At 51.3% G+C, this 26,908-nt stretch overlaps 1 protein-coding gene across 1 annotated transcript in view; it reads right to left on the minus strand.

Annotated features, from left to right (window-relative positions):
• Positions 1-26,908, minus strand: part of MYO7B (myosin VIIB) — a 1,466,289-nt gene that overhangs the window by 510,079 nt on the left and 929,302 nt on the right. Inside the window, exons 29-31 of the mRNA XM_069617875.1 lie at positions 17,471-17,644; positions 15,223-15,450; positions 14,644-14,811 (exon numbers count right to left, since the gene is read on the minus strand). Of these exons, the coding sequence (XP_069473976.1) occupies positions 14,644-14,811; positions 15,223-15,450; positions 17,471-17,644 (570 nt within the window). The remainder of the gene's footprint in view (positions 1-14,643; positions 14,812-15,222; positions 15,451-17,470; positions 17,645-26,908) is intronic.

Here is a 26,908-nt window from a genome sequence, read left to right on the forward strand (position 1 = left end):
TGACATTGTAGTCCGTCATCTACATTTATCAGGGACGGAACAAGATAAAGGCAGATGGCAATGCAATGATACATTATTTAGAGACATAGGCCCTCATTACGAGTTGCCCGGTAAAAGTGGGTTCATTACCGGCATGCCGGAATGTGCGAGTCCGTGCTCGTATGAACCCGCTAACAGCGGGTGATTACGAGTGCGCGAGCACAAGCGTTCCCCCATGCCGGTAGTGGCAATACCGCCATGCCAGTAAAGGGCCACCAACCCCCCTATACCGGCATTGCGGGGCATTGCATAACTGCCTCATAACAACCCCTAAATACTGGCACGGTAATACCAGCACAGTATTACCGTGTTGGCAAAAAACGGACCCGGAAAGTACGTCATCGCGCAGGAACGGGAAATGGGCCGGTGGCCATCTTTAAAAACACAATCCATTGCCATCCTCCACAACCACCACTTCTTTCGTGTTGTTGTGTGTCACAACAGAAGCAGGATGTCTAAGGCTACCAAGAAGTCGACCCCAAGGAAGTGAAAGCAGCGTTTTTCAGACGCAGAACTAAGCATGCTTGCTAACACCCTTGCACAGCATGCAGATACGATCAGGAGCACTGACCTGAAGCATGCGGCCCAAACAAAAAAAAAAGAAGTCTGGCAGGAGGTCGCACAAAGGGTGTCGGCAGTGGGGAGCACCCCAAGGAGTGTGCGTGACTGCCGGAAGCGGTGGGACGACCTCCGCCTCCGGGTGAGGAAGATCCTGGCGGAGAACAGGAGGGCCGCAATGGCGACAGGCGGGGGCCCACACTCCCCTGTGAAGTTGACGGCATGGGAGGAGACTGCAAGTTCCTTCATAGACCCTGAATCAATCGACGGAATTGGAGACCAGGAGGTTGGCGCCGCATCATCCACAGAGGAAGGTGAGTGAACCATCACATCCATGTAGACTAAACCATGATGGGGCACAAGTGATGTGGAAGTGAGACTAGGCAAGGCAATGCATGTCCCTAGGCTACATCAATATATCCATTCAAGAATGTGTGCCACACCCTGCACCACACGCATGCTGAGTGCCAATCCCAATCCCAACAGAGGTGCAACATGACCCAACCCTGCCGTTGGAATTCACCACACAGACACCAAACCAATGCCATGCCACCAGCCATGCATTGATTGCCCACATGCCCCCTCAGAACACCAAATGCCACATCCCAGAAATTAAATGATGCCTGAATGTATGAACATATCACACCGCAATACATCATAGCTGCCATTTGACACCATTACTGATGACCTGCATCTCTTCTATCCCCCAGGCACCGATGAGGAAGATGGAATGCAGGACAGGGGTGCAAGTTCATCCACTGCACGCCAAGGGACCAGGGCCACCGCCACCCCCAGCCCAAGAAACTGCCTGGAGCAACAGGCAGTGTGCCACGCAAGGCAGTAACCCTGCAGGGGACACCTGCAGCCACAGAACAGCAGCAGCCACCCACAACAGTGGGAGGCGTTTCCATTGATGCTCCGCCAGCCACCGCGGACATTGTGTCTACAGAGGTGGACAATGAGGGTGACATCATGTCCGGCACTCCCACCCCAAGCCCCATTACCAGCCCCCCCCTACAGAGTCTGGGTGCATGGACGATCCGTGCCTCCATGACTCGGACCTTGGAGACTCTGACATTGGCATCTTTGAGGAGGACAGTGGCCTGGACGTGGGCCCCACGCAGGTGCCATCCACCACCCTGCCAGCCACCACCCTGCCAGCCACCACCCTGCCAGCCACCACCCTGGCTTCCGCTACCTCGGCCACCAGTACTCCTGCAGCCAACGACTCTTACGAGGCTCGCCTGGCAAGGGTTGAGGCCCCACAGGAGTCCATGCTGGAACTCATGCGGCAACAAGTAACCACTGGGAATGACGCCATGAGGGACATTGCCACGGCCATCGCAGCCAATACTGCTGCTGTGGAGGCATCGACATGTGCCTTTAGGGAGTGTATGGGGTCACTTACACAGGCCCCGCTTGCGAATCTGCCGCAAATGCAGCACCCACACCTTGGGGCAGCCATGGGATTGACCATCGACACCTCCACTGCAACAACCCCTTCCACCTCGGCCCAATCGAGCCCTGTGCGGTTGACGCAGAGGAGTGCACAGCGCTTGACCATGGCACCCCCGGATCCATAAATTGCCAAGAAATAACAGGACAGGCAATGACATATTGAAAATGTACGTTGGTGAAGGGACCACTGTTTGTTGGACATATGGTGACATTTGGGGTTTGTGGGGTGGGTGAGGGAGTTTACTGGGGTATTTTTGGGGTTTGTGGGGAGGGTGAGGGAGTTTACTGGGGGTTGTGAGGGGATTATGTTCACAATATCACGTCTGTTGAAAATACACCGGTGTGTGCAAGCAAATCATTGGCTGGACACACTTCTTTTTGTACATGTACATTTATTGTGTGATGGTGTACAGTGGGCCAGTTCTAACAAAACAAGTGTACATGTCCACATTCACCCAGTCTGTTGCAGACACATAACTTTCATTGTCCCTGCGTTTCAAAAGTATTCGTCAATAGTGTTTGGCGTACAGCATGGCCATCCCGTGCATCACGTAATGGCAGGGGGGCTCCTTTGCCTGCGTCTCCATCCCCTTCATCCTCACCCGGCCCATGCATGTCAATGTCAGGTGGCAGTGGTACATTCCTTCGGATGCACATATTGTGCAGCATGACACAGGCCATGGAGATCTTTGCCACCTTCTCGGGCCTATATAGGAGTGCCCCACCAGACCTGCTTAGGCAGCGGAACCGCGCCTTCAACAGGCCAAAGGTCTGCTCAATCACAACACGGGTATGAGTGTGCACACGATTGTACTCCTCTTCATGGCTGTTCTGCGGGTTCCGCACAGGGGTAAGTAGCCACGGCCTCAAGCGATATCCTCCATCACCTGCAAGAAGATACAAATAGGTGTGTGTCACTCTGAACTGCCACCTTCAGAGAGCACAGTCATGGCAGCAGCTATTTGGTGTGGGCATGCACATGTCCCTGTACGTGTACAAAATAGTCACCTATATGCAATGTATACTGTACAGAGGTATGGTACACAGGATGGGGTTAACTAGATGATGCAGGGTGTAATCCTACATGCTGAAGCAGATGTGCTGTGGTAGTGCGACAATGTTTAGTCTCAAATTCATGCTGTATATTGATTGCTATGCATGGTCACACTAGCCGCATTGCCACAGTTGCCATCCTATTCAGTCATGCATTGCTTGCCATCACCATGGTGCCCTGGTTGTGCCTCTTACTTGTTGTCATCCATATGCATTATTTGTGATATGTGGCCCAGTGATGTGTCCTGTTCCGTTTTGCTGGTTCAGGTGAGGAGTGTTTAGCTCTGCATGCATTCTCCACTCACTGGCTATTGCCACCCAGGTGAACTTGTACCCCCCTTTCCCACCCTGGAGCAGTAGCCCCCCCCTTCTGCATCCGCACACATCAGTACCCCACAGCATGGCCATGGCCCTGTTGTGCAACTCACCAAGCAGCCAGGCACGTGGTCCAGCATGTCGCTTCATGTGACTGCGTGCAGTTGCGCAGTAGCATGTCATCATGTGTGGATCCGGGATATCGGGCGCAGCAATGGGTGATGATCTTGCTGGAGTCACATACCATTTGCACATTGATGGAGTGGTATTGCTTGCGATTGCGGTACACCGCATCTATGGCATGGGGGACTACCAATTCCACATGGGCTCAGTCGATGGCGCCGACACAATTGGGCATGCCTGCCAGTGCATGGAAGCCTACTTTGGTTTTGGCTATCTCCTGACCAGTCCGTGGTAGGGATATATGGGTGCTTGCGTGCTTCAGGAGGGCATCCAGCACTTGGTTCAGCATGCGTGAGAATAGTGGTTGTGAAATGCCATGCAGCTGGCCCACTGTGTGTTGGTACGTGCCTGTGGCCAGGAAGTGTAGCACAGACACCACCTTTAGTAGTGGGGGGATGGCAGTGCGTATTTGTATGTGGCTGGCAATGTCGTTCTGTATCATGTCCACTATAGTGGTGATGGTGTCACGGTCCAACCGGTACACGGTGTGGATCTGCTCAGGGGTTAGGTTGAATGGGCTTGGTCTGGTGCGAGGGATTGCTGGCTGCCTGCGAGGCTCTGGTGGCTGCGCTGGTGGTAATGGCTGGGTCTGTCTCACCCTCCTTCTCCTCCTGTGTCTCCTCTGTGCTGCTGTAGTTGTTGTTGTTGCAGTTGTTGCTGTAGTTGTATCAGTATAGCCATGTCCTCCTGCACCATGATTGCAAATGCTAGTGGTAGCATTTTGGTGTAGGAAGGGGTGTGGTGTTTAGTTGTGCTCCTTTTGTACTGGGCAACTCTACGTTGCCTACACCTGTGGGTGGTTGTGGTGTGTGGGTGTGCTCAGTTTATACTGGCACAGCCTCCTTTGACTCCACCTGTGGGGATTGTGTGCACCTGTGGCAGCTTCCTTGTATCTTGCTTGCTGTTTGCGGGTGGTCCGCGATGCCTGTTTTGCTGGCATCGTGCAGCCAGTTATTACCGGCTTCGCGATGCCGGTATTTGCATGTATGCGTGGGTTGGAATTACCCCCTATTACCGGCATGCCGGTATTTGCTCCCTGAAGGGGCACGTGTACGCGCCTATGCCGCTATTAGCTGCACCGTTGTTTAGTACGCCGCTAATACCGGGGTTCCAGGTACGAATGCTACGGAACGGTGAACGATGCCGACCATACCGGCATCGTTTTTCCCTTACCGGCATTCCTCGTAATGAGGGCCATAGTGTTTAGGCTAAACCAAAACCTGAGCATTACTTTGAAACTAACAAAGGGGTGAGGTCGATTCTAGATCAGGAAACAGCCACTTTCAGAGGCTTACTGATGGTGGAGTGTCAAGGAAAGAAAGTGAACAGGTGATGAAGAAAAACTCCCTTAATGAATAGTTGCTTCACCTTCAACAGGAGACCACAGATTGGGAATTGAGGATGAGATGAGGATGCTTATGATTCTATGTCAAGACGGAGGCAAGCATTAAGCTTTCATCTTCTTTATTTTTCCACTCTCCAGCAGTTTCAACAAATATACATTTTGTAAAACTTTCATTTTAAATTTGAACTTTTCTTTTTTTTTTTTTCAAATAAAACTTCAAATCCCATCATTCCTGTAGTCCCATAGTCTCTGGCCTTGTGACCTAGTCCTTCCTGTTCTTCTGTCCTTCCTCTTCTTTTCCTGCTCTCCACAAGATAAGTACCAGTTTATCTTAGCTGCGTAATGTTTGGCTATCAGAACATGTTTTATGTCATTAACGAATACGGAGTTGTACACTGGTAGAAAATGACAGAATAAGCCTATATAGTTAAGCGCGCGAAGCAGCGTTGGTGATTTGGTATTTAATGCAGTAGAGAGATTCGGAGGCCCCGTGTCGTACTGTACGACACCTCAGGGGCCTGCCAAACTCCCTTGCAAAGCCACGACCACGCAGCCCCCACCCTGGAGGGGTGGAGCTCAACGTGAGCGGGAGATTCCCCCCGAGCAGAGCAGAGGAGGACAGCACCCACCCTCGGGGAGGAGGAGCGACCAGTCCGCGTAGCTCACGATGCGAGCGTACGCTTTATATTGAGCAGCCCTCACCCCTCGCGAGGGCGGCCAGGGGCAGGGAATACGCCAATAGAAGACACAGCGCTCCTAGCAGCGGCCCCCGCCTTCGTGGGGGCGGGGCTTCATACACAACACTCCGAGGGAATCGATTCCCTTATTTTCTTTCTTTTTCCCAACGTTGAAGGGAATCTCTGGCAAGATATATCCTGCAAACATACATACTGTATAGTGAAGGTGCAGTCTCAAGCAAAGTGAATCAGTGAACGTGCCACTACACCTAGTCAGGTATTTATTCAGACACCTGCCAGCACACAAAGAATGTCGAACTTCGAGTGGAGCGAAGAGGAGCAGGAAGCAGTCTACCAAGAAGACTTAGCCTATAGCTTCAAAGAAGTGCTGGGAGATTCACTGACAGAGGCAGTGGCCCAAGGAGTGAGGGCTTTACAAGAAAGGCTAAATACCATAGAACTATTCCTGAGCCAGAAGGAAGAACGCACCAAGCAGGAAAAAAGCACGTCCACAAGGGCAACTTTTGAAGACCCTAAGGGGTGTAATAAGGCCCGGAAGAGCAAAGACTCTTCTGACCCCCCGGGCCAACCGAATGGGGTGGATACAAGACCCCCTCAGGCTACTGACGCGTTCCTCAGACTAAAGGAAGCGTTCATGAAAGATTCTCAGGTGCCGAGCCTCCAGACCCCCTACCCAGGGGATGACAATATGGGATGTACAGAAGAGGAATCCCCAGAAGGCTTCCCAAATGAGCAGCCGCCAATATCCCCCACATCCACCCAAGAGGATGCAGATAATGAAGGGGACGAGGGGAGTCAGACTCCGCCTAAGAAAAGGCAACGAAAACTCCACCACATAGAAGAAGATGAAACGGCAGATATGTTTCAACCGGAAGAAATCAGAAATCCGAGGTCCTCGGAATGAGTTCCCTCGCCGAGAGTGGCGAAATACATGACGCAGAGATTGAGGAAAGCTCTCGAAAAAGAGGTCAGACAAAGACTGAGGGCTGAATGTCCAAGACCAGACCTGCCATGCAAGGTCGCGGAAGCCCCGGGGTTGGACCCTAAAAAGTTGTTGTTTGTCTCTAAATCTAACAGAGACCCGAGAAACGGCATAGACCGCTCCTGGGGAAATTGTCAAGAAAAACTCCTCGACCTAGCCGGTCCCCTAGCTAAAATAATGGACCTGACCGAGCGAGCCAAAGATACAGGCGAAGAGGTAGACCCTGGAGTTCTGGCGAATTGGGCCCAACGGGCCGTATGTATGTTAGGAAACGCAAATTGCGCGATTTCATCGGAGCGCAGGAGAGGCCTCCTTCTAAAAATTGACAGTAAATTAGGAGATCTATCGTCATACGAAGCCGGCGAGGCAGCTCAGGGCCTGTTGTTCGGAGAGACATTTGGTAAAGAGATGGGGAGGTTCGTAGGGACCGCCACCTCCCTCGAGAAAGCACAGGCTTCGATGAAGAAAATCTTTCCAGGGAGAGTTTTTGGCGGGACCTCTCGCTACAGAGGTCGCTCGACCGGTCGGTACCAAGCAGCTAGAAGGTCTCAAAACAACAGAAACCAATACTGGGAGTCCAGGCAGCCAGATACTTTTTTTCGCCCAAGAGGCCGCTTCCCTAGAGGAAGGCGAGGCAGAGGACAGGGAAGAGGACAAAACTTCCCCACAGGTGAGAAAGCTTACATATCTGCCAGTAGGGGGGAGGACAGCTATATTCTGGGAAAACTGGCACTCGCTTTCCAGCGACGCCTGGGTCCTACAAACAGTTAAAGGCATGTGTATAGAATTCACAGGGACTCCCGTTACGGAGCAAGCGCCGCGCCCCGTAGTCACGACACACACCGAGAAAGAACTGCTAGACGCAGAACTGCAAAGCCTAGCAGAGAAACGGGCGATCGAACCATGCATATCACCACCAAGATTTGTGAGCAACATGTTCCTGGTTCACCGAAAAGACAAAGTGAGGCCAGTTATAAATCTAAGAACCATGAACAGCTGGGTGGCCTACAACCACTACAAAATGGAAGGAATCCACCAGCTCAGAGACACGCTCAGACGAAACGACTGGCTGGCGAGGATAGACTTGAAAGATGCTTATGTTACGATTCCTGTACAGGGGGACTTCCGTCCGTTCCTAGCGTTCGACTGGGACGGGCAATTATGGCAGTTCGCAACAATGCCATTCGGGCTCTCCTCAGCGCCATGGGCATTCACGAAAGTGATGAAGCCTGTAGCTGCAGCGATCAGAGGGAAAGGGATTCGGATGATTATATATCTAGACGACATCCTACTGATGGCCAACAGCAGAGAGACCCTAGCCTATCAGACCGACTGGGTAGTGAACCTCTTAACCTCGTTAGGTTTTCTAGTGAACCGAGAGAAGTCGGGGATGACTCCGGCGAGGAGGATAGAATTCATGGGGTTTGTCATAAACACCAAGTCGGCGATATCGAAACTCCCAAACATAAAGAGAGAAATAAGGGCATGTCTCAGAAAAACGAGCATATCACTCCGCATCATAGCGAGAGTAGTAGGCTTACTAGCAGCATCAATACTAGCAATCTTCCCAGGGCCATTACACTACCGAGCCCTACAGAGACTGAAGATACGACATCTTCAACAGGGTCTACACTACCACCAACTGGTACTCTTGGATCAAGAGTACAGAACAGAGTTGGAATGGTGGTTAGCGAACATGGAGGCCTGGAACGGGAGAGCCATTTTCGGCGACCGCCCAGACTTGATAATAGAATCGGATGCCAGCAGAGCTGGCTGGGGAGCCCGTTGTGGGGATCTCCAGACAGGAGGGAGATGGAGCGCAACGGAACTCCAATTACACATAAACTGCCTGGAGTTACTGGACGGATCCTTTGCGATCAGGGCATTTACGAAAGGGAAAGTGAATTCCTGTATTCTGCTGAAAATGGACAACATTTCGACAGTCAAATACATCAACCATTTAGGAGGAACAAGATCCAAATTACTAGCGGAAATAGCCAAGGATTTCTGGCATTCCTGCCTAGAATCAGGAATCTCGGTAGTAGCCGAATACTTACCAGGTTCGTTGAATGTAGTGGCGGACTGGAACTCCAGACATCTCTCAGACTCCAGCGACTGGATGCTGGACCGGATGATATTTCAGAAACTGGAAAAGCTCTGGGGTCCAATACACACAGATCTGTTTGCGTCCAGGCTGAACGCTCAGAAAGAGAGGTTCTTCAGCTGGAGATTGGACCCAGCGGCAGCCGGAGTGGATGCTTTCCTACAAGACTGGAGGGAGCAGACACTTTACGCTTTTCCCCCATTTATAATGATGAATCGAGTACTAGCAAAGGTAAGCAGAGAGGCAGCGAACCTGATAGTAGTGGCTCCGATCTGGAAATCACAAGTATGGTTCCCAGCACTCATGGAGCTAATAGCAGATTACCCGAGAGTCTTGCCCCAAGGAGAACGCCTCCTCGCGGACCCAGTTGGGTCATCTCATCCTCTGAGAGTGAAGGGGACACTGCCATTGATGGCGTGCAGGATAGCAGGAGGCGCTAGAATCTCCCGGGCATTTCATCACAAGCTGCAAGCCTCATCGCCGAGTCATGGGCTCCATCAACTCGAAGGAGCTACGACGCAACTTGGAACAAGTGGTCGACGTGGTGCAGAAGGAGAAATATTCATCCCGTTTCTGCCCCTCTAGTCGAGATCTTGAATTTCTTAGCAGAACTCCTCCAGGAAGGCAAAGCATACAGAACAATAGGGGTATACAGACCTGCGATCTCGGCAGGTCACCTACCCGTGGAAGGAGTACCAGTGGGAGAAAATGTAGCAGTGATACGGCTACTAAGAGGAATAAGATTCAGGAAGCCACCGCAGCCGAGATATGAATCTTTATGGGACGTATCAGCGGTACTAAAACTACTAGCGGATTGGCCCGATAACAAGTATTTGTCTCTAGGACAGCTGTCGGAAAAACTGGCCATGCTATTATGCATGGTGTCATGCAGGAGAGTAGCAGATGTGAGAGTTTTGGAGGTGAATAGGAAAACGTACGGACCGGAAGGCGTAACGTTTAACCTATTTTTTCAAGACATTAATGACAGAAGGCTGATTTACTGACAAAGTTATTCCTAACACTGAGTCCCTAATACAAAAACTAGTTAACCCTATATGGAAATAATCTCGTACCCAAGCTTTGCCGGCCCTAGTGTAGAGTGAATGAGCTTTTTTAATATAGTTCTATTGACCAAATGTCATAGAATTTAGATTTATTTTATTGCTGATAAGGCACACGCTTTGGAGGCGGAAACAATAAATACAGATACCGACCCCCAAAAATGTGTGCACTTATTTTAGATAGTAGGAAAGTGGTTTAGAGAGGATAGGGTCAGGATCTCGACATCCCCTTGCAGTCGGCACACCAGCACCAACTAGGGCCGACAAAGCTTCGGTACGAGATTATTTCCATATAGGGTTAACTAGTTTTTGTATTAGGGACTCAGTGTTAGGAATAACTTTGTCAGTAAATCAGCCTTCTGTCATTAATGTGCTGAAATGCTAAGGTATAGATAGGAGGCGAATACCTATCAACTCTATTTTTGTAGTTACTGTAACGTTTAACCTAGCAAGAAGGACTAAAACTGATTCTAGCGCTATCACGTACCCGTGCATGCAAGAGCACCCGAAATGGTCTGTAGCAGCATGTATAAAGGAATACGAAAGTAAAACGGCCGAACTAAGACCGGCAGGGACAACCCAATTGTTAATTGCACGCAGAAAACCACACAGAGGAGTAGCAACAGCCACCATAGCGCGTTGGGTCAGAAACATCATGAGCTTAGCAGGCGTAGACATGACAAGATTTGGTGCACACTCAGTTAGAGGAGCAATGGCCTTGAAAGCTCTAGGACAAGGCGCAACGTTACAAGACATTATGAAAGCCGCAAACTGGGCTAGTGATACGACATTCAGAACGTTTTACTACCGACCTATTAATGCAATGGCAGAAGTAGTAGTAAGAAGTTTGGAACAAGCTTAATGCTCGCCTCCGTCTTGACATAGAATGAAGATTACCCCTGCTAATAGCGCAGGGAGCTCTTGATTCTATTAAAGACAAGGAGGTGAGCATTAAATTCCCGTCCCAAATACACAAATGGATGCAATGATGAAATAAATGATGTCATGCATTGTTGATAATTAACATGACTATTTCTTCCAGAATAGGGTGTGCATTCCCGCCCTAACATACACTATTTTGTTTCTTCTTGGATGAGCTAAAGAACAGCTGAAAGCCCTAATCAGATCAGATCGCCTGGAGCGAACTCGCATGTTCGAATGTGAGAGACCGATCCAGCACAAAGCGGGAAGTTCAGCACAAGTTCACCAGTTGGTTACACAGTTAAAGAAGGATTGCAGTTCAAGCAGTCAAAGAAGAGGAAGGACAGAGGAACAGGAAGGACTAGGTCACATGGCCAGAGATTATGGGACTACAGGAATGATGGGATTTGAAGTTTCATTTGAAAAAAAAAAAAAAAGAAAAGTTAAAATTTAAAATGAAAGTTTTCCAAAATGTATATTTGTTGAAACTGCTGGAGAGTGGAAAAATAAAGAAAATGAAAGCTTAATGCTCGCCTCCTTGTCTTTAATAGAATCAAGAGCTCCCTGCGCTATTAGCAGGGGTAATCTTCATTCATGAGATAAGGGAAGAGCTCACATTTCCGAAGAAGAATATTACGTAAAAGGGGACAAGGCTAAAACAATACTAGCAAAGAGTTTGCAGATTGCAGGGTTCTAAGCATATTGGGAGAAGAAGACCAGATAGATGATTATTCAGAATAATATAAAAAGCTGCATGTAGCTGAAGAGGGATGTACTGGAGCATATATGAGCACCTACCTTGAGAAGGAAGGTTTACTTAAGCTTATGAGGGAAGTGGAGTCGCCAGCTACAGAATGGGAGGTAAAATTAAGGGAATGCAATCAAGAACATTACCAGCTCTTGATTGTGTTAAAGGTGAAATTTAATTAGGGGTTTCAACATGTGATGGCTCGGTATTAAAACAGCATCATAGAGGGTTGTAGGACTCCACCCATCTTTTTGGAGGTGTCCACATCTGTAATACACAGGAATCTTAAGGACCCCAAGCACTGTGCTCCTATAAGCCAATATATTATTACACATTGATGTGAATAGTTTAACGTGTGTTCTAGCCTCCAAGTTCCAAGTTAGTCAAAATTGTACTTGTTTTGATCCGCTCCAGACAGGTGGGATTTGTGAGGGGAAAATAAGGAGGCTAGCATTATTTAAAAAAAAAAAATCAATCTCAAATGTTGGGCAGGGATACCATACTGACCTGATCTTACTCTCGCTAGATACTGACGAGGCATTTGATAGTGCCAGTAGGAGGTTTCTCAAGGCAATGTTACAGGGCTTTGGTTTTGGGTCTAATAGGCTGTGCTTGGATTCCAAGATTTACTCAAAACCCACAGCAGCACGAAGAGTAAAACAGAGAGACCTTCTGTCCAGTAATGCCCCATAGAGTCAGCGGACAGGGTTGTCTCCTATTGCATCTTTTGTTTGCCCTGGTCATTGAATGGTTAGCTGAAACACTCAGGAGGAATAATGGAATAAGGGGCATAACAGTGGGTTTGGGCTAGTGTAAACTCAGATTATTTACTGATGATGTATACATTCAATGTACTCATCCGGCATTGTCCATTCCAACGTTATCCCATGAACTTCAGTTATGCAGGTCAATGTCAGTGCACACAATTCCCAGACAAATCCTTTCTCTTTAGAGGAAATTAAAACAGAGTTTGAAAGTGTAGCCATGATTATTTGGGTTAGACAGGGCAGTGAACAAAATGCCGGTGGAAGGTCCAGTATCAGGCGAACTACATGAATGCATGTCAGAGACTGTCAAAACACAAAAGCATGTTTTTGGGGCATGTGCACCAGAGAAGGACATTGACGGACCCACATATAAAGAAGGTGGTCAGTGGCAGCATGACTCGATAGAGTTTGGGGGAAAAGAGCACAGTATGGTGAATTACAATTGGTGGTATTCACTCTGAGAAGAAAGAAGATAACCCCATCTGAGTGAGAGTGGCCCACGACACCTGACAATGACCTGCAGCCAAAGACAATGACATCCATAGAAGAGAAAGAATGGTATGTGGCGGAGGGCCCACAGCTTGAAGTGATGAAGATTGGCCCAAAGAAGGGCAAGAAGGAGGGTCAAAAGATATGTGAGCGTGTCATGCCGGACCGGAAAGGAAAGAATGAACAAATAATGCAATATTTCAATGCGGAGAAAAAGCAAGAGAATGGGTATCAGTCCCTGACAGAGATGGCCTGGTGGCCCGGGGCCAAAGAGGGCTGGCAGGAGCACATGGACTTGTGGGACTTGTTGGAAGAAAAAACAGAAAGAGGAGCCAAAGAAGGAGCTGTTCAAGCAGATGGATGCGAAAGGCGCACAGTGGGAAGATTAGCTGTCGTTTGTTCTCCATGGTCTGGGATTGAGAGAGCAGTCAGCGACCAGGTGTTCACCAGGCAAGATGCTATTTGTGAGAAATATGCCAAGCTCTGACCAGTTGTTGCTGACACTGACTGCGGGAGATCCTAGAGGCAGACTATGTACTGGAAACAAAGAAAAAAGGTGGACTTGGAAAGTGCACACAAACATAACAGACACATGAAGGAGGTGGTGCTGAAATTCAGATTGGCAAGGATGCTCAGAGATAGAAAGGGAGGGACATGTAGTTATGACTGTTTTTGTTGTTATAGATGCCCCTTAGCTAATGGCTGATGATGATGGTGGTGAGTGGATATACAGTGCAAAGCAGGAATGAATGGCTTTGCCTTGTTTTGATCATGTATGTTTTTTTATATTTTTGCTTCCTTATTGAGTATGTATATAAATAAATAGTTTTATTGCAGTGTGCTTTATGCAGAAGTAGTGCAAGGCTTTGGACAGCGATTATAGTGGTTCATAGATAAAATGAGAAGCGAAAATATTCGGGCATGTTACCAACTCTGATACTGCATTTTCTTTTGGTTTCTTTGAGGCACAGCAGATACAATGAGACTGGTCTATAGCTGAACACCCATGCCAAGCGAGGTTGCAGATCTGAGCTGTGCAATGCATGATGTCTCAAGCTGCCTGGCTCTAATCTCAAGGCCAGAGGCTGTCTTGCAGATATGACAGTGCACTTCACAACTACAGGATATTGGTTCTCCCTTTTCCCTGAAATGGACTTGACGTGCATTATACATGCTGTTTAATGGGCGGATAAAGGATTTAGCCATTCTATTTGTATATAAGGATGAGTCAGGCCAGGGGATTTGGGGGGAGGCAGTAAGCAGGCCTCCCATGCAATGGTGTGTATTGCATTACATACCTTTTCTCTCTACTTCTGGTTGCCAGTGTTTTATTTATGTCCGAGTGCCTGGAGTGTGTTGTGGGGTAGCAGGATGAGCATTTAACATATGTATAAACATTTCATCATTTTCTGGATCCTAGCTGTTGGATGAAGAATTAAACAACATGCTCCATTTTACAATAGTGCACATCTCTGGAGGAATATTAAAGGTAACTGTTTTTCTGAAGTACTTGATGAACATTCCTCACGATCAAGGGTGCACACTGTGGGGTATTGCTGTATTTTAGTTTCAGAAAGCCTGGAAAGGTCAAGGTTAGGGGTCATGGTGATGAGGTAATCTATACTCTACACTACTACAAATAAGCACACTGAGAATCCTCAGGAGGCTCGCCAGCATTGTAGAAACAGGTTCTTGATTGAGCTCTTGCTCAAACTCACTGTTATAACCAGTCGCTTTCAGCTTGTGTCTCAGTTCCAAAATAAACTTAGTTTGCTAAATCCTTTTTTAGGAAACACCTAAAACAGTTGGTTGGGTCAGCTGTTGAACCAAAACATTAAGTAAAAGCAACCCCTTACATTTGTAGACAAGCTTTCCAAACCTTGAACCTTTCTGTATTGGCGAAAAGAAGATGTAATTATTACCTTAGCAAGGGCAGATACTATGAGGCTTGCCCACTGGTCTTCTCCCTTGTTAGCCACCATCTTTGTTGGAATACACTCCTGGATAACCTGCTGAACATGCTTGGGCAACTTTGAATCCCGGAAAAGAATGTAGTGGTGCTTGGCCGCTAATTCTATCAAATCTTCCTCCTACAAAACATAGACTTTATTACAAAAACAAGCTCAAGAATGTATCTGCCATGTCATTTTGCCATTAACCCAGTTTCTTTAAATGGCTATATTATATTTCCTTTCAGCATCTCTTTTGCCCTGCAGTGTTAATGAGGAACTGCTCCACAGCCCCGTGCAAGGTAATAAACCTTCCCATCAGCATACTCTCACTTACTAAGCACAAATGACTGTGTTCCCCAGTGAAATCCATTGCACAGGATCACTCAAAGTTTATATCTCTTTTTAACATTAACAACCGCCTCTACTTTCTCTCTCTGTCTAGATAAACATATGTCCACAGGTTATTAGCATTTCATGTAATTTATAATTTCTCATATTGCCCTGTTAACTTTGAAATCTGAAATCCTATAAAGTGACAGCATCACTTACCTGTTTACAGACATACTCCCCAAAGCGGACCCCGCGTACAACTTGATGGTATATTAGATCAGTACTCTTTGCATCTTCTTTGGAGTTGTGCCATGGTGTGAAGATCTCTTTGCGGAAATAAAGGCGCCAGGGGGCATGGCGTTCCTCTCCTCCCTGTGCTTTTACCAGCTGTTCACACTGGGAGACTGCATCCATCAGGTGGTCTCGCCCACTGCCTAGAGACCAGGCCTAGGAAACCAATTGTCATGCATATAAGGAAAGCACTGCCTCATACACCGGAAACATACCCACATTCCTAAAATAGTACTAGATTATTTCATGACCCTGAGTATACATTTTCTTTCCAGCTTCCGATATGAGATGTAGCATTTTCTTGATATTAGGCTTAACATTGGTGAATTTTCAAGGTCTATAGAGCCTTATTACCTGACATATCTGACTGGGCCAAGACAGAATACATTTTACTTGGTGTAAATGTAATATAAGCATAGTCTTGCCAGTTAGAATGCCCATTCAAAGTGGAATAATAAGGCTGAGCGGAAATGCAAGACTATTCGCTCAGCAAACGTCTACGTTATGAAGAACTGCGAACTGTGTTCAAGAAGAAAATATGAAAGAATTGATTAAAAGTTCTCTATTTCAAACTCCTGCTTATGGCATAAAATTGAAGCATATTGGTTTGCAAGCTAGGCAGGTTTATTGACAGGAATACTGCCAGAGTTAATTACCACTAACATAGTTTTTCTAAAAATGCACCAAATTAAGAGACGATCAGGGTAAAGTGGCTACAGTAATGGTATTGCTGGAATACTACCGACAATTTGCGAGCAATAACACTTTGTATATTTTGTTTCTCCATTTCCACCACTGTGTCTATGGTGGAAATGGATAATGAACAACAGTGCTATATAAAACTGCAGAGCATTTTCTTAACACAAAAAAGGATACATTCTGACAATTTTATGCATTACATAGATAAGGGGGTGAGAGGTTGGACATCAACATGCCCACATGTCACCCCCCTTACAACGGCCCGATGTAAACATTATTTCCCCTTTATTTCAGGGAAGTGCTTGTGCTTTTCATCTGTACAGAGGAAGAAACATTACTTTCGGGGCCATTTTACCATTTTTACCTCCACCTATCATGTGGAGGTAAAAAGGGGTTGATTTCCATTTGAAAAATTCAACTTGTAATACACCCGATAATATTCCACTAGAATACCTCCGGAAGTATTTCCCTGCAAACCTGTGAATTGGGAGGATGTAAAATCATCAGTATTTAACAAATACCGCTGATTTGACCATTACCTCCCAACTTGTAATGAGGCCCTTAAGCTTGAGTCATAGAAAGTACCAATATTTTTAATTTGGCCCCCACTTTTGAAAATAAAATGCAACTATATGCACTTGTGTGGCAAATCTACGAAGGACGGGGCTCCACCAGGTGTGCCTTGCAGTTCTACATAAGATAAATGATGATGTGTTTCAGGCAAGAAATACAATCAAGGCCACCCGAAAAGCAATCAGCACAGATTCAAAGTTCCTGCAGGCATCCATACAAGAATCACTTCCACGTGCGCTCCATCAGGCACCAAAATGTTGGCCTTTGGCCTTTGCAATCATCTTCTTGGACCTACTAGTGTTGAGGTTAAGGGAAGCAGTCAACCTGCTTCAAATAGTATCATTATATCGACTTGATATTGTTTCATGTGTTACCTGCACTGCACCTTACTGTGGCATTCTTTCCTGCATTTTTATTCTTCTCAGCGTTTATCTTGCCTTCCCAGCCCCTCCTTAAGACCCTTGTCTCCCCTACTGCTAACAATTCCCTCGACGACACAACCTTCCCATGTCTCCCAAGACCGCTCCTGCTCACCCATTTCCTGCCCCGTTCCAGCCTCAACGTGCACCCCCTAAACCCTCTTCTATGCGCAGTGAAGACTCCCATGGAGCAATTACTCCACAGGATAGAAGGTCAACCTTAAAAGAGGACATGGTCAAAACCTTTATGCAATGTCATCTATGTTACTGCTGTGCAATCTATGTCCCTGTAGTGTACATTCAACCCACCCTCTCATCTCTGCCACCGTAACAAAAATAATAATTCTGTAGTGGGTCATGGTTGACTGACTTTGAAACATAAAAGAAGAACTAAGTTAGGAGACTTTCCCTAAAATAAAAGAAAGCTGTGAGAAAAAAATAATATTTCTGTTGGCAAGGTTTTGTGGTTGGTGTTTTTCTCATACCTTCTCATATACAGCAATGTAGAGAGAAAAACCAAAGGTCTCGCTCATCTGAAGCTTGTCTGCTATGGTGCTGCAGAGTTCCTGCGCAGAGGAGGCGGAGTCGGCGGGAATGGTGATGCTCTGGCCGTTCATCAGGGTAATAGCACACATAATGGGCTTTCTTGCCTTTGTAGCCTGAAAGAGACACAGTAGAGAGTAGGACGGATGTGGGAGATAAAAAGAGCACACAAGAAAGTGGACAGAGGGGAAGGGAGGGGATTTCAGAGAGAAGAGAAACAGAATATATGTGGGACAGAGATTGAGAGAGACAGGAGAGGAGGGGAGAGAAAAACAGCATCATAGTACAAGAGAGCATTAAAGACATAGCAGATGCAAAGGAAGGAAGACAGAAAATAATAAAAGGGATGAAAGGCGTTGTACAGAGGAACCGAGAAGGGAGTAAAGGACACAGATAAAAGGAGCAAAGACGTTTGTTCACTAGTTCACTTTTGGATCATTCATCCTTCCGTATATTAAAAAACAGTTTTTGTAAATCACAGGAAAAGGAACTGAAAGAATGAGGGGGATGTAATATCCATGAACTCCAAGGGTGATGGTAGGGTGGATGAAGAACATAAATGGTACATAGCTGCATTTGAGTGAAAACTTATTACCACATACAGTCCAAGGATCACTCTTACGTGAGTTTGATGTACTACAGACACCTGTATGATTCATGGACTGACCCAGTATAAAAGTGATTTTAGGGTGGCCATGTAGTATACTGTGTATACTGTAAACTTTAAACTCTCGGTTCAAATTGGTTGTAAGAGCAGTGGTGCTAATGCGCACCAGAGACTTTTTCTGTCAATAAAATTGAATAATCATGAAAAACCCAAAGTTCTTCACAGAACACAGCAAACAGAAATTTTGAAGACATGTATCCATCCAGCAGTGATGGGGCTGATAAGCCTACAAACCAGCTATTGAACCACAAGATTCCAACGGTGCTATCGAGCATTAACAAGCTGCTCTTTTCAAAACGACTACGAAAGAGGCATACATCTGAAATTGGAAACTGTGGAAAGGAAATGGGTGAGCATGTAGTGATGATATTTACTTCAGAATTGGCAAAGAGAACTGGAGGTGTAGTTAGGAAGTGGCTAGACGGTTCCCTAAAATGGGGGATAATTAACAAGGGGACAAATATACTGGGCCCCAAAATGCCAGAAAAAAGACAAAGGGGCTCATTACAAGTTTCCTGGTATCCCGCCAGTAATTCCGACGGGATACCGTGAAACTGATCCTACAGTCTCCACTGCCCGATATGCCGATATTATCGAGATATTACGGGCGCCGGAGATGGTGGTAAATTCCCATTCCATGGAGTCCCATAAGACTCCAGGGGATGGGATTGCTGAAATGACTGGCACTGATAGTACCGGTGCCAGTGATTCTGCCATTTATTTGCTGTTAGAGGCCTAATTGGACAACTACTGGCTGTTTTAATGGTGCAGAGGGTAAGCATTGGTGGGCTTGGACATCCTTCCAGCCTGAGTTTCGAATAAGAAAAGTCTTCTGCAGCATTTTTTAAGATCAGCGTTGAAGCCAGAAATCCCTCGTAGACGAACAGATGACTGAAGATCTGAAGACGACCCTTGAAGAGGCCTGGCATCCATTCCTGCATCTGGCCCGGTGAAGCCATGTTGGACTACCGGATCTCCGAAGACCCTGAGCTGTGCTTTAGCCCTTGGACTAGTGAGGCCAGCTAGTCTCAACGCCTTCTCGAAGATTCAGTCATCCTGAGCCTTCAGAAGTGTCTCTGTGCCACCCTGTGGAGTGACTAGCTCTCTCGTAGGTTATCTCGCTAGAACTGTTGCTGTTCCATGGTTGCAAAAGGAACATTGGTAGTCTCCAGCTGGTAGCATAAGTCGCCTTCCATCTGAACTTCAGCATCCAAGCATCAAGAGATCCTGTCCTAGAGAAGCTTATGTGACTGCGAGTGGAAGGACACCTCCCGTTGTCTGTGTGCAGAGACCATCATTGGAACTTGTATTACCAATCCTGTGAGGTGTCCTGAAGAGGTCTACATCAGTGCTTCTTGCATTGCTTCATTGTCAGGGGTTGCATCTTGCATCTGAACTTGACCAGAAGAATCCTTGTACCCGCAGCTAGTGGACTCTTCTACTTCTCACTGGAACCAACGGCAGGAAATCCAACCTCTAGCGAACCCCAGCAGCCCCACAAAGTCATCTAGAAAAATTGGAGTCAGAGATTTAAGTAAACTCAGTGCATCGTTCCCCACCCGTCTTTCATAGGATAACATTGGGAACAAGTCCCTTTTTCTTCTATCCTTCCATTCCACTGCCTTTTGATCATCAAACCTGGGTAATAACGCCTGAAATAAAAAAGACGATTTACTTCCCTTAGTAAACGTGTTGAAGAGTATTTTATTCCCTCACCAACACAAATAAAATATAACTTACCTGCAAAGATTCATTCTGGGAAGAAGCATTGCAACTACTGTGACATTTGGGTACACGGCCCGATTCTTCTTAGGGTTTGGACTGCTTGTTAGGCGGAAACCTGTGCAGTTCTCTCTGGGACCACTGCAAAAGATTTAGGACTACAGGTGTTTGGCAGTAAACCCACTTGGTAGCAGTCTGTACCACACAGATTCACTTGGTAGCTGTGGCTGAGCAGTCAGACTTCCCTCAAGAAGAGTTAAGCAGCATGTGGAGTATACAATATAGGGCAATTCTTCACAGTAAGACAAGCAAACACGCAGCGAGGCTCAGTGTAAAGATATTAAGGTATTTATTTATAAAGGAACATCTATAGAAAACACTATGGCACTATCACGGCAAACACTTCAATCACAATTACTCTACGAAGAAGAAACAATCAATCCCCCTAACAATATTTCGACAAGTCTAGGTTCTACCAGCATCACTTATTTACAGACAGAGGTCTATGCCTCAACCTAGATGGCACTCTAATATTAGTTAGGACGGGAGAGAAAAATAAGCAGGTTACGAAATCAACACAGTTCAATACTTCACGGGAAAAATGCAAGGCAAGAAGGCAAGAACCACAATAGATCATCAAGTTCAGAGGCCAGGCCCACTCGGACAGAGGCAAGGCGATATGTCCCAAAAAGTCTCTAGTGGAAATGCGTTCGAGTCTTTGTAGCAAATTTGTTATCGGCAGATTGAACCAGTTCAGAACAATACGTGAGAAAGCTTGTAGGCGACCCAACGGAAAGGAGAGGATTAAGACACCTCACTCAAACCGATCGAAAGGGAAGCCAGGCGGACACGGTACCTTGATTGTGGAGAGACCGCTCCGGCGGGGGCAGTTGTTCCTGGTGGTGGATGCACGTCGGGTCTTTGCCAAGAGTAGAGATGATCTCGTCGTCGAAGAAAAGTGAAGTCCGGTGCACCACCAGGGAAGAGACCAGCCGCGGAGTGCTCCGTCACAAGGCACCACCTTTTGGTCGCGGTACAGGGGTAGTGGCTATCCGGTTGCCGAGGTGCTCTGCACGGGCAATTCGACCACTGCGTCCTGAGGCAAAGAAAAAGCAAAGGGGACTGGTTGTTCCCACCAGTCAGGGGAAGAGACTCTCCGGCCGGGAGATCTCCTCTTTCATCGGGAAGTGGTGAGTCGGTTCCGCAGGGCTCCACCAGAGGTGTCGTCGTGCAGGTCGGCTCAGCGTTACCCTCGTCGGATTCTTAGGTCCTGTGGCGACTTCTGAAGATCCAGTCCCAAAAGCCCTGCTTTTATGCAGAAAACCCCCATTCATTCAGCCTAGCTGTCAATCAACACACGCTAAGTGGTGAGCGGGGAGGCTCACCACTTGGGCCAATCACACCAGAGTGCGAACCGAGTTGGCAAGGCAACTCGGTCCAGGGTGCCTAAACCCCCTCCCACACCCCTGTGGTAACCCAGACAGAATGGCACCACTTTGGAGGGTCTCTGCACAGAGGCCCGCCAAAAGTGGAACAAAGGGCTCAACCTTTGGTTTAGGAATCACAGAGATGAACACAGACGCCATTTTAAAAACCGAGTTCTGGCAGAAAATACCATCCGATAAACTTATTTAAGATAAGTAGACCGGTGGTATGTTAGAGATTAACGAGGAAAAGTATCAATCTCCAACAATGGGAAGAATCCCATAGGGGTCGAGCATAACAAGTAGTTTCCACTGCCACCAGCCAAAACTCGACGAGGGGGGACGGGACAGTGCCCCCTCGAATAACTGATCCATGAGTAATCGAATTACCCCTACTAGTACGTCCACAATAGGATGGTTGGTACTAGTTCTGTTAGTAAATTTAGGTCTAGTAAAGCCAATGGTGACTTTACATGCCCGGGGAGACAGTAGTCAGTCCCCGGGTATGGAGTCTATGATGGAGGTCCGCTAGGACGCCCCAGTGTTACGGCACGTAGGGTGCGGTGTAACACACATAGAAAAACATATGAGACCCTATGGAGTAAAAGACCCCATAGCCCATAGAACACATTGACATTCAAAGGAATTACACACATTCATGTCCAAGAGTGGGAGAAAAAGAGTCTCACTCTTGGCAGGATGGAAAAAAACAAACTCCAGAAATCCAGCAAAGCTGCTGGGGGACTCACTAGGTTAGGAAATTCAGCCTAAACAGAGAATTCTCCCTAACACCCCTGGTGGCTGGGGGGTGTGGGTGGTGGGAGACATGAGTGGGCGCCTGGTGGAGGCTGCCCCTGGTGGCTGGGGGGTGGGGGTGGTGGTAGACATGAGTGGGGGCCTGGTGGAGGGTGCCCCTGGTGGCTGGGGGGTGGGGGTGGTGGGAGACATGAGTGGGGGCCTGGTGGAGGCTGCCCCTGCACTGCTGGGGGGTGGGGGTGATAGGGGACATGAGTGGGGGCCTGGTGGAGGGAGCCCCTGGTGGCTGGGGGGTGGGGGTGGTGGGAGACATGAGTGGGGGCCTGGTGGAGGGTGCCCCTGCACTGCTGGGGGGTGGGGGTGATGGTAGACATGAGTGGGGGCCTGGTGGAGGCTGCCCCTGCACTGTTGGGAGGTGGGGGTGGTGGGAGACATGAGTGGGGGCCTGGTGGAGGGTGCCCCTGGTGGCTGGGGGTGGGGGTGGTGGTAGACATGAGTGGGGGCCTGGTGGAGGGTGCCCCTGCACTGCTGGGGGGTGGGGGTGGTGGTAGACATGAGTGGGGGCCTGGTGGAGGGTGCCCCTGGTGGCTGGGGGGTGGGGGTGGTTTGAGACATGAGTGGGGGCCTGGTGGAGGCTGCCCCTGCACTGCTGGGGGGTGGGGGTGATGGTAGACATGAGTGGGGGCCTGGTGGAGGCTGCCCCTGCACTGCTGGGGGGTGGGGGGTGATAGGGGACATGAGTGGGGGCCTGGTGGAGGGTGTCCCTGGATGCTGGGGGGTGGGGGTGGTGGTAGACATGAGTGGGGGCCTGGTGGAGGGTGCCCCTGGTGGCTGGGGGGTGGGGGTGATAGGGGACATGAGTGGGGGCCTGGTGGAGGCTGCCCCTGCACTGCTGGGGGGTGGGGGTGGTGGGAGACATGAGTGGGGGCCTGGTGGAGGGTGCCCCTGGATGCTGGGGGGTGGGAGACATGAGTGGGGGCCTGGTGGAGGCTGCCCCTGCACTGCTGGGGGGTGGGGTGATGGTAGACATGAGTGGGGGCCTGGTGGAGGGTGCCCCTGCACTGCTGGGGGGTGGGGGTGATGGTTGACATGAGTGGGGGCCTGGTGGAGGCTGCCCCTGCACTGCTGGGGGGTGGGGATGCAGGGGGACATGAGTGGGGGCCTGCTGGAGGCTGCCCCTGCACTGCTGGGGGGTGGGGGCGATGGGAGACATGAGTGGGGGCCTGGTAGAGGCTGCCCCTGGATGCAGGGGGGTGGGGGTGGTGGGAGACATGAGTGGGGGTCTGGTGGAGGGTGCCCCTGGATGCTGGGGGGTGGGGGTGGTGGGAGACATGAGTGGGGGCCTGGTGGAGGGTGCCCCTGGATGCTGGGGGGTGGGGGTGGTGGGAGACATGAGTGGGGGCCTGGTGGAGGGTGCCCCTGCACTGCTGGGGGGTGGGGGTGGTGGGAGACATGAGTGGGGGCCTGGTGGAGGCTGCCCCTGCACTGCCGGGGGGTGGGGGTGCTGGGAGACATGAGTGGGGGCCTGGTGGAGGGTGCCCCTCGATGCTGGGGGGCGGGGGTGGTGGGAGACATGAGTGGGGGCCTGGTGGAGGGTGCCCCTGGATGCTGGGGGGTGGTGGGAGACATGAGTGGGGGCCTGGTGGAGGGTGCCCCTGCACTGCTGGGGGGTGGGGGTGCAGGGGGACATGAGTGGGGGCCTGATGGAGGCTGCCCCTGCACTGCTGGGGGGTGGGGGCGATGGGAGACATGAGTGGGGGCCTGGTAGAGGCTGCCCCTGGATGCAGGGGGGTGGGGGTGGTGGGAGACATGAGTGGGGGCCTGGTGGAGGGTGCCCTTGGATGCTGGGGGGTGGGGGTGGTGGGAGACATGAGTGGGGGCCTGGTGGAGGGTGCTCCTGGATGCTGGGGGGTGGGGGTGGTGGGAGACATGAGTGGGGGCCTGGTGTAGGGTGCCCCTGCACTGCTGGGGGGTGGGGGTGGTGGGAGACATGAGTGGGGGCCTGGTGGAGGGTGCCCCTGGATGCTGGGGGGTGGTGGAAGACATGAGTGGGGGCCTGGTGGAGGCTGCCCCTGCACTGCTGGGGGGTGGGGGTGCAGGGAGACATGAGTTGGACATGAGTGGGGGCCTGGTGGAGGGTGCCCCTGGATGCTGGGGGGTGGGGGTGGTGGTAGACATGAGTGGGGGCCTTGTGGAGGGTGCCCCTGGATGCTGGGGGGTGGGAGACATGAGTGGGGGCCTGGTGGAGGCTGCCCCTGCACTGCTGGGGGGTGGGGGTGATGGTAGACATGAGTGGGGGCCTGGTGGAGGCTTCCCCTGCACTGCTGGGGGGTGGGGGTGATGGTAGACATGAGTGGGGGCCTGGTGGAGGGTGCCCCTGCACTGCTGGGGGGTGGGGGTGATGGTTGACATGAGTGGGGGCCTGGTGGAGGCTGCCCCTGCACTGCTGGGGGGTGGGGCGATGGGAGACATGAGTGGGGGCCTGGTAGAGGCTGCCCCTGGATGCAGGGGGGTGGGGGGGGGTGGGAGACATGAGTGGGGGCCTGGTGGAGGGTGCCCCTGGATGCTGGGGGGTGGGGGTGGTGGGAGACATGAGTGGGGGCCTGGTGGAGGGTGCCCCTGGATGCTGGGGGGTGGGGTGGTGGGAGACATGAGTGGGGGCCTGGTGGAGGGTGCCCCTGCACTGCTGGGGGTGGGGGTGGTGGGAGACATGAGTGGGGGCCTGGTGGAGGCTGCCCCTGCACTGCCGGGGGTTGGGGGTGCTGGGACACATGAGTGGGGGCCTGGTGGAGGGTGCCCCTCGATGCTGGGGGGTCGGGGTGGTGGGAGACATGAGTGGGGGCCTGGTGGAGGGTGCCCCTGGATGCTGGGGGGTGGGGGTGGTGGGAGACATGAGTGGGGGCCTGGTGGAGGGTGCCCCTGCACTGCTGGGGGGTGGGGGGTGCAGGGGGACATGAGTGGGGACCTGCTGGAGGCTGCCCCTGCACTGCTGGGGGGTGGGGGCGATGGGAGACATGAGTGGGGGCCTGGTAGAGGCTGCCCCTGGATGCAGGGGGGTGGGGGTGGTGGGAGACATGAGTGGGGGCCTGGTGGAGGGTGCCCCTGAATGCTGGGGGGTGGGGGTGGTGGGAGACATGAGTGGGGGCCTGGTGGAGGGTGCCCCTGGATGCTGGGGGGTGGTGGGAGACATGAGTGGGGGCCTGGTGCAGGGTGCCCCTGCACTGCTGGGGGGTGGGGGTGGTGGGAGACAGGAGTGGGGGCCTGGTGGAGGCTGCCCCTGCACTGCCGGGGGGGTGGGGGTGCTGGGAGACATGAGTGGGGGCCTGGTGGAGGGTGCCCCTCGATGCTGGGGGATGGGGGTGGTGGGAGACATGAGTGGGGGCCTGGTGCAGGGTGCCCCTGGATGCTGGGGGGTGGGGTGGTGGGAGACATGAGTGGGGGCCTGGTGGAGGGTGCCCCTGCACAGCTGGGGGGTGGGGGTGGTGGGAGACATGAGTGGAGGCCTGGTGGAGGCTGCCCCTGCACTGCCGGGGGGTGGGGGTGCTGGGAGACATGAGTGGGGGCCTGGTGGAGGGTGCCCCTCGATGCTGGGGGGTGGGGGTGGTGGGAGACATGAGTGGGGGCCTGGTGGAGGCTGCCCCTGCACTGCTGGGGGGTGGGGGTGCAGGGAGACATGAGTTGGACATGAGTGGGGGCCTGGTGGAGGGTGCCCCTGGATGCTGGGGGGTGGGGGTGGTGGTAGACATGAGTGGGGGCCTGGTGAAGGGTGCCCCTGGATGCTGGGGGGTGGGGGTGGTGGGAGACATGAGTGGGGGCCTGTTGGAGGGTGCCCCTGCACTGCTGGGGGTGGGGGTGGTGGGAGACAGGAGTGGGGGCCTGGTGGAGGGTGCCCCTGGATGCTGGGGGGTGGTGGGAGACATGAGTGGGGGCCTGGTGGAGGCTGCCCCTGCACTGCTGGGGGTGGGGGTGCAGGGAGACATGAGTTGGACATGAGTGGGGGCCTGGTGGAGGGTGCCCCTGGATGCTGGGGGTGGGGGTGGTGGTAGACATGAGTGGGGGCTTGGTGGAGGGTGCCCCTGGATGCTGGGGGGTGGGGGTGGTGGGAGACATGAGTGGGGGCCTGGTGGAGGCTGCCCCTGCACTGCTAGGGGGTGGGGGTGCAGGGGGACTTGAGTGTGGGCCTGGTGGAGGCTGCCCCTGCACTGCGGGGGGTGGGGGTGATGGTAGACATGAATGGGGGCCTGGTGGAGGGTGCCCCTGCACTGCTGGGGTGGGGGTGATGGTAGACATGAGTGGGGGCCTGGTGAGGCTGCCCCTAGATGCTGGCGGGTGGGGGTGGTGGGAGACATGAGTGGGGGCCTGGTGGAGGCTGCCCCTGCACTGCTGTGGGGTGAGGGTGCAGGGGGACATGAGTGGGGGCCTGGTGGAGGCTGCCCCTGCACTGCTGGGGGGTGGGGGTGATGGGAGACATGAGTGGGGGCCTGGTGGAGGGTGCCCCTGCACTGCTGGGGGGTGGGGGTGCAGGGAGACATGAGTTGGACATGAGTGGGGGCCTGGTGGAGGGTGCCCCTGGATGCTGGGGGGTGGGGGTGGTGGTAGACATGAGTGGGGGCCTGGTGGAGGGTGCCCCTGGATGCTGGGGGGTGGGGGTGGTGGGAGACATGAGTGGGGGCCTGGTGGAGGCTGCCCCTGCACTGCTGGGGGTGGGGGTCCAGGGGGACATGAGTGGGGGCCTGGTGGAGGCTGCCCCTGCACTGCTGGAGGGTGGGGGTGATGGTAGACATGAGTGGGGGCCTGGTGGAGGGTGCCCC

The sequence above is a fragment of the Ambystoma mexicanum genome, chromosome 10, assembly GCF_040938575.1.
Source record: "Ambystoma mexicanum isolate Mex_15411 chromosome 10, UKY_AmexF1_1, whole genome shotgun sequence".
Lineage (NCBI taxonomy): Eukaryota > Metazoa > Chordata > Amphibia > Caudata > Ambystomatidae > Ambystoma > Ambystoma mexicanum.